Source organism: Bactrocera latifrons, unplaced genomic scaffold (genome assembly GCF_001853355.1).
Source record: "Bactrocera latifrons isolate USDA-ARS-PBARC rearing strain unplaced genomic scaffold, ASM185335v1 scaffold_579, whole genome shotgun sequence".
Classification (NCBI taxonomy): Eukaryota; Metazoa; Arthropoda; class Insecta; order Diptera; family Tephritidae; genus Bactrocera; species Bactrocera latifrons.
In genome coordinates this window covers 76,224-88,341 of record NW_017537244.1, presented here as the reverse complement: position 1 = coordinate 88,341, position 12,118 = coordinate 76,224, and the positions used below count along the sequence as shown (strand labels likewise).

General features: G+C 35.3%; 1 protein-coding gene across 1 annotated transcript; it reads left to right on the top strand.

Moving 5' to 3' along the window:
• The first annotated feature begins 4,391 nt into the window (after window positions 1-4,391).
• On the top strand, window positions 4,392-6,104 carry LOC108974665. The gene is made up of 2 exons (XM_018942646.1): window positions 4,392-5,131; window positions 5,269-6,104. The coding sequence occupies exons 1-2, from the start codon at window positions 5,067-5,069 to the stop codon at window positions 5,795-5,797; spliced, it is 594 nt and encodes a 197-aa protein (XP_018798191.1). The 5' UTR covers window positions 4,392-5,066; the 3' UTR covers window positions 5,798-6,104.
• The last annotated feature ends 6,014 nt before the right edge of the window (window positions 6,105-12,118 follow it).

Here is a 12,118-nt window from a genome sequence, read left to right as displayed (position 1 = left end):
GGACGTAGTCGAATATTATATAAATATGAATACTAGTCTCAAGGTGGGGATTTGTTGCCTGTCTGTTCGTCTGTTCGTCATCTGAAATTTTGCACACGTCCTTGTCTTTCCACTCGCCGGAACCGCCGAAATCGGACACTTATAGCATATAGCTGTCATAAGTTCTTGCATGGAACCTTATCGTGTCTGTGAATGGTAGTATATCTTAGGTGCAACCGAAGTTAATGTTTTTTTCTTGTTTTTAACTGATCTCTCCTTTGCCTTCTAGTTTTGAGACCTTTTTAATAAAATAAAATTTTATTCTTTTAAAAAATTAAATGTTTCAACATTCTTAATGACTCAACGGAAGAGAGGTGCCAATCTGTGGGTTTACGRAACTACAGCAGCAAAAAAATCTTTTCAGCTGCAGGCCATGACCACATTTTTATTGTTGTCTTCAAAAATCCATCACAGAAGTAAGGAAAAAGATGGAGTTAATTGTTATTAAAAAGTATTGTTTAAATCCCGTTCGACATGGAGACTTTTTTTGAATAAAAAAAATTGATGTAGCCGAAAAAACCATTTGTTCTGTTTTTTTTAAGTCCTGTTTACTTTGGAAAACACCTTGTAATATCCCGAAAAACACATTGTAGAAAATCTGGTGAAGAAACGTCTACAAAAGCTCGGTTAAGCTGATTCAAAAAGTAGAATTAAAATGGAGATACAAATCTTTCTGTTGGAAAATTACCAGAYTTAATGAAAAATATGGATTCCATTCATCAACTTCATTAAGATCTTTCTCAATTTTCACCAATTGGATAAATCCGGTCGACTCCAACTATACTCTCGTAAGTAATGTTGCAATATCTGTCTATTATTAATATGACTATAACTGTAAACAAATATTCATAGCAAATACCTACTTAGCAACCTCCCTTACAAGCTGAGGCGTTAGTTTGTCATTTATTCTATTTTCTACTGTCGACATCACCRTAGCCGTTTACAGTTTTGAAGTATTCTCTCTATCGCTCCGCAGTGGAATTTGTTTTTGATTAGGTTGCCTAGGTACCCTACTTAATCTTCTGTCTGAATCAACTGACCAAAGCGTTAAACAAAGTAATCAATTTTACTAGTTTAAACGAAAACCCAAGCCAATTATGGTTGTTCATTTAAAATCTAACATATATCATATACACGAGTTCTTAATATTGTCAGTCGTCTCAAAGGCGAAACAACCACTAACTCGCAGATATATCGCGTTCCCTTGGCTTCAGATCGGTGGAATTAGCCTGGATTTCTAAACGGTTAAGGACTACTACCTCGGCGGTATTGGGGAAGGAAATATCAACGCTGTAAAGATTATTCGCTAAACTTCATAGATAATCAAAGGAAATTACTGTAGACAACCGAAGATTCTATTAGCCATCCAAAAATCAGTCATTCAGCAACTTTTATGACCTGCCTTTAGGACCAAAATCGGTCGATTTTGTCTTCGACGAAAGTAATTGTTCCAATAAAAACTTCATCGCTCCAGTTCTGCCAACGAGACCGTATAATAAGCGGCTTTAAATCTTTGGTGGAGACGCGAGATTTCTTCTTATCCAGCAATAATAGAAGGCTGTCTTTGATTTAAACCAAACAGAAAACGATTTTTTATTCCACTTGAAAGCAGTACATTCAAATTGCCGACAAAATTTCKTTCATTAATTTTCGAAGACTTTACTCTATGTATTAACCCTCTCGTACTTACTAAAATACCCTTTATTTTAACCAGTATAATGAATATGTTTAGTCGATTGTATACCTACCCACGCAAAATTCAAACTAAATTAATAACGAGTATTTAAATTTTTATTTAGTTCTTTTTGTCTACATATTTATATAGATACATACATACATATATAATAAATGTCCAACGATTAATCAATTTGCTAGCCGTATTCACAGCTAAGGTTTACATAAGGAAGGTCTAAGTTCGGATGCGACCAAACATTTTGTACATTTTGTTTGCAAGAGTGAAAAACCTGAAATTACCTTTGTTTAGTAAATATATCCGTAGTAGTTTCAGTTCGAGTCAGCTAAAATTATACACATTTTTTTTTTGTTTTTAATATATTTATAAATTTTATTTGATGTGGAAAACGTCAAGCAGAGTATGGGAATTCATTATATTACGCCTATCAGGTTTAGACCAAATTATAGTTCAATTCGAATCTAATTCAGCTCTAAATCACATAATTATAGAGAAAAAGGAAAACGTTTTATAGAATATGTGGTCAGAGAAAGGACCAGGCTGATTGTATTAATTTAGATATTGCTCCAGTATACTCGAGAACATAGGTATTTTMAAATAAAATTAGGCTCTCAAATATCCGCTTTTTTGCTCTTTATTCAATGCCTTATAAAATGTGTTACCGTGATCCGATATTTGAACTAAAATATGCACCGTTTCGTTCGATAATCTATTTCATCTAGACGACAACTTAATAATACCCCCCTCGTAGAAGCCCCTCCTTATTTCCGAAGAACTCGGGCAGCCACTTTTCAAAAGCCTTTTTTTACACCAACAAGGGCGTTCGCCATGGACAGGAACAGGTGGTAATCACTTTTTGCTATGTCCGAGCTGAATGATGGATGCGATAAAATCTCCCTTCCGAGCTCCCGTAGCTTCTGAGGAGTGTGGTGTGGCGTTGTCGTGGTGGAACACTACACCCTTCCTGTTGGCTAATTCTGGGCGCTTTTGGTCGATCACCTGTTACAAGCRGTCTAGTTGTTCGCAGTAGATGGTAGAATTAAGCGTCTGGTCATATGGGCACAGCCCATAGTGGATGATTCCCTTACAATCCCACAAAACACACAGCAAATTCCTCCTGGCCGTCAATTAGGGCTTGGCCACTGTTTGGGACGATTCACCGGCCTTCGACTACTCACTTGATACTGTCGTATGTGGTCCATTTTTCGTCACCAGTCACCATCTGCTTGAAAAATGGGTCGAGTTCGTTCTTGTTCGTTTTGCCCACATGTGCCCCTTGCTACTGCGATCCTCTGTACCAAATTACAGCTTTATTTCTTAATTTAATGCTTAGTTATGGCACTTTATATGTTTTCGGTTAATGGGGATTTGTTAGCCTAGCAATGATCCGAGTACACCCATCTACGAATTCTTTTTTTTTTTGTACTAACGAACCCTCATACCATGTTTCATCGAGATATCTCAATTTTTACTCAAGTTACAGCTTGCACGGACGGACGGACAGAAAGACAATCAACCGGATTTTAACTTTTCTCGTCATTTTGATCATTTATTGATGTATATATAATCCTATATCTATCCCGATCAGTTTTAGGTGATACCTACAACCGTTAGATGAACCAAACTATAATACTCTGTAGCAACTGGATGCAAGAGTGTAATTACTACCTTTTACCTGTAGACGGGAATAGTCAAAAGTCAATCGGAGTCGTAAAGGATTTTATCAGATCGATCGTTGAGTAGGTTCTTGTTTTTGGAGAGAAAATCGGGCAGTGAAGTAAAAGAGGCCTTAGATGCTTTATACGGTGACTCCTGTTCTTGAAAGAGACCGTCAGATATATTGGTTTAAAGAGTTGCACTCAGCACTCCCAATCGCTCTGGTAACTACGACAAAAAATTTGTATTGGTATCTTGCAAGAAATATTGTTTATGAGAAAGCTGTCACCGATACTAATGCCATGTTTACTCGCAAACGCAACCGTGCGACACTTCCGTAGCAGTGCTTTTCGGGGTTTAAGATCAATTCAAAGAGCTAATGCGGCTTTTCATAACCGATGTCGATTCGACACTGAATTGCAGAAAAATTGCCGAATTAAAAAGTACAATTTTTCCGAAATTTCCATATTTCTCTTATACGCTAAGTACAAGAGATCTCTCTCTTAGATTGTTATTATTACACTGTGGAACATTTTTGGAATTATTGTCTGGGGGGTGAGAATTCCAAGTCAGGGTGATGGTACTAGGTCAGTATAGTAAAACCCTCAAAGGGTTTGGCGTTCGTATGTGTCAGTTTTTTTTATGACATTTTAATTTTATTCCTTATTTCCATGGCTTGGAATTTCTCACCCCCCAGATTAGCTGTTGTACTGTGTTATTTACTCAAATAARATAGAGCTCTCAAACAGCTTGAGGTATGAAGAATAAAGACATACAATTAATTTTTTGCAAAGCAATTTGTTTTTTCTCGCATTTTTTTCAAATATATTATAATTATAAAGGTGATAAAAATTCAATTAATAAAGTGATTAAAGTAGCTTGATTCGCGTAATCCAATGATGGTACTATATTCAATAGCCTTTTTTTGACAGATCACGCCCGAGTCGTGTCAAGCTCTCATGTTATTTTTGTTCAGTATTGTTTGGTACTTCATCATGGAAAGACTTACGCCTTAACAACGTTTACAAATCTTTAAACTTTATTATGAAAATACACATTGTATAAAGATGTGTTTTGCGTTCGTCATTCAACTTATGGTCAACATAATCGGCYTACTGAGCGTACTATTCGCAACAMCACCATCAACCATATTGAGACCCAGCATTCATTATTGGATAATATTAGAYCGAAAAGACAACTCCAGCACGCAGTAAAGAAAATATAGCAGACGTAGATGAGAGTGTACCCGAAGACCGTGARGAGTCGATGCGGAGCCGTTCGCAACAACTCGAACTGACGTATGGAACGACGCAAGGCGCATTTTTCGTCGACGTCTTAAATTGAAAGAGTACGAATTAGAGTTTGTGGAAGCTGAAGCCGCTCGACTTTCTCCAGTGACATCGCTCCGCTCTATGGGAACTTGAAAAGTTCAAAGAATATCCGACGTTTTTATAATGATGCGATGATATTCTGACTAAATGTGTATATAAAGCAAAATTGCCGCATCTGGTACGAAGAACAACCTGAAGAAATTCAAGAGCTCAACGGAAGGAACGTCTGAGATATAGCCGCGGTCAAAATTTGAAGAGATTATCTTCAAGAAAATAAATGCCATTAAATTTTCATTTTCTTGTTTTTTCTTTAAAAATGTAGGGAAACTCGAAATCGATTACCCTTTATGAAATTTGTCAAGAAAGTATCGGAAATTCTACATTTAAATCTCCCGCTTGTCTTCCATGGCAGGTAATTATTATATATTTTTTTTTTTTTGTACAACTGCCAAAAAAATAGCGCGATCTCTCTATTAGTGTGTTTACAGCATCTATTTAGGATGACAGTCGACCGCAGTAATGTTAAATGATACTTTTAAAATGTTGCAGAAGGTTTTTGGTGAATCAGCTCTATCAAAACCGCGCACTTACGAGTGGTACAGAGCATTCAAGATGGGTCGGGAGACCGTCGAAGACATGCCTCGTTGTGGAAGGCCTTCATGTGAGTTTGAGAGGGATGCCCATAAATTGGAGATGTCACAYGAAAGCGCACGTACGATTCTTCTTCTTCTTAATTGGCGTAGTCACCGCTTACGCGATTATAGCCGAGTTAACAACAGTTAAAACTGGCGCGCACATACGATTATGCATAAMAAATTGGGCATGCAACGCTTTGCTGAATTTCCTTCAAAAAAATCTATTGAAAGCAGGTAACATGCTGGATYGATCCAATTCGGATCCCACCTTTATGGAACGCATGACTACTGGTGAAAAGGCATGGGTCTACGAATATGACACAYTTATAAACCAGCAATCATCAGAATGGCGGCCCAAAGACGCGCCAAAGCCAATCAAAAGTGAAGGTAATGCTCATTGTTTTCTTCGATATTCCTTTTTTGCCAAGGAACTCGTGTACTAAGAATTATTACGATATCTCCAATTGTTAGTGATGTTAAAGCTCTCGGAATTCAACTCGTYTCATCAACCTGATCATTTATATACTTATATAACTACATATCCATMTCGATAATTTTTAAGTAATACAAAAAACATTTACAGTAAAGAATATATAGTATTCTGTAGCAACACGTATACACATATTAGAGAAAAACATGAAATATATCATTATTGCTTGAAATCTAAAAAGTTATTCGTAGGCTAAGACAAAAAACAAGGAAAAKGGTATGTTTACTTAAAACATTTTACAAATATTTGAAAAGACTGGCTGACTTCCTCAAGAGCTCAAAAATTATTATATTAAAATATCTACSTAATATTTTAAACTAAAAAATATTGTTAGATATTTTTAAAAACAATTTTCTGCTACTTATGAATATCTTCTTATACTTATAAGAAGTGCTTAAACATATGATAAAAGCCAAATTGCCACGTTCTGTGCGTACAAAGCAAGTTTAAATCAAACGTTTATTTCAACACGTCCGGAAGAATTGCTTTATAAAAGTTTATTGAATTATTTTACATAATTCTGCCGCTACAACAACCAGGGATGTTGTGGAATCTGATAGTAGTAGATGTCATGAATTCCGATATTATTGGTTTGATATACGAAACAGAATTTGCATCGATCTAGGGTGCCACGGAAACCAATTTTACCGATTTTGCTATCAGAAAAAAAGCAAGAAGATAGTCGCTCACAGTTTCGAAATGTAAGTTAACAAGTTAACTTATTTTATTATTTCGAATTAATTTATCTTTATTCCTATAGGGTAAAACATACAGTTGTGTTCACGAAAATAATATTGCGACAGCACACAACACTCGAATCCTATTGCTGACATGTTCTATCTTCCTATAATTCCGTAGAACAGAATATTGTTAACAAAAAAAAAAAAAAAAAAAAACACCAAAATGCCGTTGTTTTTATTTTGTGTTGCTTTCTTTAGGATATACTTATTTCAATATTTGCACCAAAACTGTCTTATTCATTGAAATAGTACTGCTTGACGGAAATAGTTGAAAAAAATTAAAATTGTTTTGTTTTTAATTAATTTTAACTGCCATCAGTAAGTGTATTAAAATAATGTACTAATTGTGTGATATAAATTTATTGAAATCGTTCTTTATTTCTTGTTTAGTGGGTTGAAGAACAACATAGCTCAATCAAAAGGCGAGAGTTAATATTTAAGTTAAGAAATCAGGTSAAGATATATAAAGGAATCGAAGAAATSATTGGTTGCACTGCTCCGATGATATTTAATGCTATTCATCATACTATTAAGCYGGAAGCAAGACTACATTTCTAGAGGACCGACGAATTGTGCGATACAGCAAAGCGAAGACTTCGGCGTCGGCAAAAATAATTAAAARTGAATTGAAACTAATGGTCAGTGCTGTCACAGTTAGCCGAAGGTTAATAGAAGCTAATTTACATGCAAGGAGTCTGACCGAAATACCCCTTTTGACGAAGAAACATGTCAATGCAAGAATAAAAATTAATGTATTGGCCCGCAGAAAAGTGGCACAAAATTTTATTTTCGGATGAGATCAAAATTGCTTTGTTTGGTGGTATAGGCTCCAGGCAGCGTGTTCGTTGTCCCCCAAGCACAGAAAACCACCCAAGRTACACTACAAAGACAGTTAAGTATGGTCGGCTAAAGACTATGGTGTGGGCTTGTTTCTCGTATGCTTGCGATGGTCCAATCCGTTCGATCAGTGGCATTATGGAACAAGCAGTGTACATTAATACATTGAAAGATGTTATGCTACCTTATGATAGTTGGAAAATGTCTTTAAAATAGACATTTCAGCAGGATAATGATCTTCAACATACGAGCAAACTAGATAATCAGTGGTTTTCATYTGAAAACATCTACGTGATACCATGGCCAGCACAATCTCCGGACCTAAATCCGATCGAAAACTTATGGGGCGTTGTCAAGAGAAACGTTGCAACAGCAAACCCATCGAAAAGCACAGAGCTTTGGCAAGTGTTTATGGATGCATGGGCTCAAATCTCTGTGAAGCGTTGTAGGGAACTTATTGATTCCATGCCACACCGATGCCTGGCCGTTATAAACAACAACGGATTTATAACAAAATATTAGACCTTAGGAAACATTAGACCTTAGGAAATATTAACTGTTGCTTTCATATTCTTAGTTTTATCGTTTGTTTTTAACACACTACTATTTTCATGAACAGCAAATTTTTCAATTTTATTTTAATTTAATAACTGTATGTACACTAAAAGAATTTTTTGGTAGATAAAATTGTAAACATTTATTAAAAATTAGTTTTTTATAACTTTCTGATCGAATATTGTTCTTATGATGTGATTTGACTCTTAAATAGTTAATAGCCACTGGCACTATTATTTTCGTGAACACAGCTGCAAGTATAAAACACGAAATGTCTTAATTAATGAATTTTTGTAAAAAAAAATCAGGATATTTAAAGATATTGGATTTACAAAACATAATAAACGTAATTTAACTCCCAAATGTGTCTTTATTCGTTCGATAAATGTTATGTCTTAACATCTTCATTTAATTCGGAACTCATTAACTTTAATAGGGTTGCTTCCAAATGTATTAATTGCAAGTTTTGTCACGACGAAAATCCAAACATATTCTGTGACACCATTGAAATTCAGAATTGGTTTGCAATTCTGACAGCTAAGCAATTCTGTCTCGGATTCCACAACATCCCTGAACATTAGGAAAAAATATTTGTTGATCGACTTGAAATTCCAACAGCATTTTTAAAACAAGTTTATCTAGAGAAATTTACTTTTATAAAATTTTAGACAAACTACATGAATTATTATTGAATGAGTTTATGATAAAATATGATGATGAATAGATCTGTGGCATTCCGAATTAAAAATTCAATTGCCTGAATATCAATATCTTTTATTAGAAATTTAAGTGTTGTAATACAAAATTTATCTTCTGCACGCATTTAAAATACCATGTTTTATTTGTGTTGATAAAAATTAGTTTTGATTTTCTTATCGGCAATACCAAAGTATTTCTTTTTAAGGAAATGTATTTTCATCAAAAACCATTTAATCCAATTGATTTACTGATTAGAATTTCCAATTAGCTTGATCTAATAAGATTTAACATTGCTTGATTTTCCAATTATAGCACAATTCTAATTGGATAATCCCTTGTCAATGGCCTCATTTGTATTCTATTTATCTTGTATACACCATACAAGTGTTCACGCGTGACCTTCCCATGAGGAAATGACAAATGCTCAAAACAGCAGCTGCAACAATACACAACGGTAGCAGCAAGAAATCCACCCTAAAACAATATAAGAACGCGCCGTTGGAGAACTGGTCGTTTGTTAATGCTAATTCGGTTAGACATCCTGTAGGCGCTTGTTTGAGCTACACTCTTGTGTGAGAAAATTCCCGTACCKTTTCGTTTTACTTTTTTATTTTTTTAAAGATGTTTTTAGTTTTTGAAATTRTATGTTTCGGACATGTTGATACGCCCGCAATTTCTATAGGAGAGAGAAAAAGACTGACTGGTTGTAAAAGTTTTTCAAATGACAGCAAGTCCCTATCTCGCTCCCACATAGGTTGCAGAACGTTTACTCCGAAAACATACATTTGATTTTAATTTATCACGCAGTGACATTAATTCAAAACATTTCACTGTAATAAATTATTTGTCGTTGATTAAATCCGTTGAACTCTGTAAGAATACTTCCAGTGTGCTAGTATTGCAGCGCCTTTGTAGCCACGTCGTCGTATTTGAAAATGTAGCGCCATTTCATTATTAGAAATCATCACGAACAATTACTGGGGAGCTAAATTCGTGTATGTGCGCCCCAAACCAAACGATTCCACTGTGCAGCTGCAAATGACGTTTGAAACGACGATTTGCGGACATCAAACGGAAAACCGAACCCAACCAATGGGCAAATAAATGCGCGCGCGTTTTGTAGACGAATGCTCCATGCTCTTGATGAGCGATTGCGTGTTTGTGTGAATTTGAGAATGTATTCGTACACGACGCTGTTAAGAGAAACGCGCGCAAAACAAAGTCAGTTCGGCCGCAGTAGCGCGCTGAGTCGACAGCAAAGTTAGCGCATTTTAAACGAATCAGTGATGGTGCTCTTTTTCTTGACATGAAGAGGGGAATTACAATATTTCCATAAAAAAAAAAAAGACTAGTAAAGCAGAAAAAAAAAAAACGCTGGCACTTCTCGTGGTTTAGTTTTTTCTAATAAAAAGTACTTTTTCTTTTCGTTTTTTTCTTAAAAATAAGGAAAATTAGATATTTCAATTATTGGAAACTTTTATTACTATGCTGTATGTTCATTAAAACGGCAATCATTTGCAAACCGAGAATTTTTAATCGAAATTTGATTAAAAAAAAGTATCAAAAATAATTATAAAAATGAATTATTAGGTTATTTTTAAATCCCACATGCCAAAATAAAAAATTATGTTTTTCATCCTACTCTACTGTACTACACGAGTTCCCGGCGGATGCAATAGGCGGAAACAACGCACCACACCACCACTGTCGCCATTTGACTACGCAGCGCAGATTGCGTAATCATCAATTCTTTCAAAAGCTCAAAAAATGTGTCATCATTTTCATCACTTCCTTCTTATACGCCTATTCGTTGCTTTGCTTTGCAACGTGGTACGCCTCGTTTTTTCAATTATTATGCTTGGCGGAATTTTTATCAACTCGGTTAAAGCACTCGTAATTTTAAAGAAAATGTGCTTTTCATTAGCTGGCACTTGAATTTTAAACTTTTACGTAATCGTTGAGTCACCAGCATATTTAATTATATTAATTTTAACGGAAATATGTTAAATAATTTTTTTTTAATTAAATATGAAATCCATAATGTCCTTCTGTATGAATGCTTTTATATTTTTATTGACTTTATAATTTTTGCCCTCGCTTCTCCGTTCCCAACAACTCCTTGAACACATGCACGTGATATTTTATTGTTCTAACACCAATTTTTTAAGTATATGTCATATTAATTAATGTTTAATTCCATTTTTGAAAGGTTTTGTTTTATTCATAAAAAATAAATTACGTTTGTTTTTTTTTTTTACTCAGCATTAGTCAAAGTTCAGAATTAGCCCAATTGGACTCCCAAGGGGCGCATATATAGTTCATATTCACATTTTTTTTTTTACCAAGTATATTCACACACATTTTATATATTATATATTTTTTCCTTCAAGCACAGCGATTTTAAGCGCTCGACGTAAAAACACGGACCGTACACTACCACGAACAACGAACGAATGAATTGTGAAACAGAAAAAGGCGACAGAAATGCGTTGTTCCAAAAAATCAACCTCCGCTTCGAACGATTGCCGCGGCCCGAATCGTCGTGTTCAGCAACAGCGCTATKCCAACAGGGGTAATGTTGATGACGACTTGTAACGTTGTGGCGATGACTTGCTCTTCGCAGCACGGAGAAAACTATTTTGCTTGTGTTGGGCACTACACAAGTGTTGGGGAAATTGTATACTGAACGTGCTGTTACTGCGGTTTTACATCATAAGCTCTCTAACGATTTTTTTTATTACTCCAGACGGGTTGTACAGCGCAGCGCCATGTAACGTAGTCGTTGGCAGCGTCATTGTTGCTGCTTGCTTATCTTTTTATGTTCTTATATAATATAAGTAAGTGTAAGAAAAAGCTTTTTGTGGCCATAATTTTTGGTTGCTATGTGTGCAAAGTTTTTTAGGTATCAAAAGGGTAAAAGGGGTAAAGCGCAAAACATGTTTTAAGTTCTCTGACTCAATGTGCTGTTCTGCAGACTGGGGAAACAGTTATCTATATATGCGCAAGTATATAGAAGCATTGAATTCGAGAGAGCTTTCAGCAATTACCTCTGCAAAAGTTTTTGTGTGTATGTATTTTCATTTGTAGTTTCAAACGCTTGTAGGTCAACAGTTAGTAATTCTCGCGATATGCTTGCTTTGCAGCTTTGATTGCCATGCCTGCGTTGGTTGGGGCTCATTTTTAGTCGCGCTCTCATGCTCACGCTCAAATATGTATGCATAAAGCTTTTTGCTGCCACGAGTAACGACGCCAGCAGCAATGGAGACAACTTTGGTTGCCTTGCAAATCGATGAGTGTACAAACGAGAAGTTATCTACATGCACGTTTATATACAATGACAAATATACAATATGCATATAAATAAGCAGTCTTCTATATACATAGGTCTTATATATATATTCATATATGCATGTGTATATATCGTATTATACCCAAAAACAAGT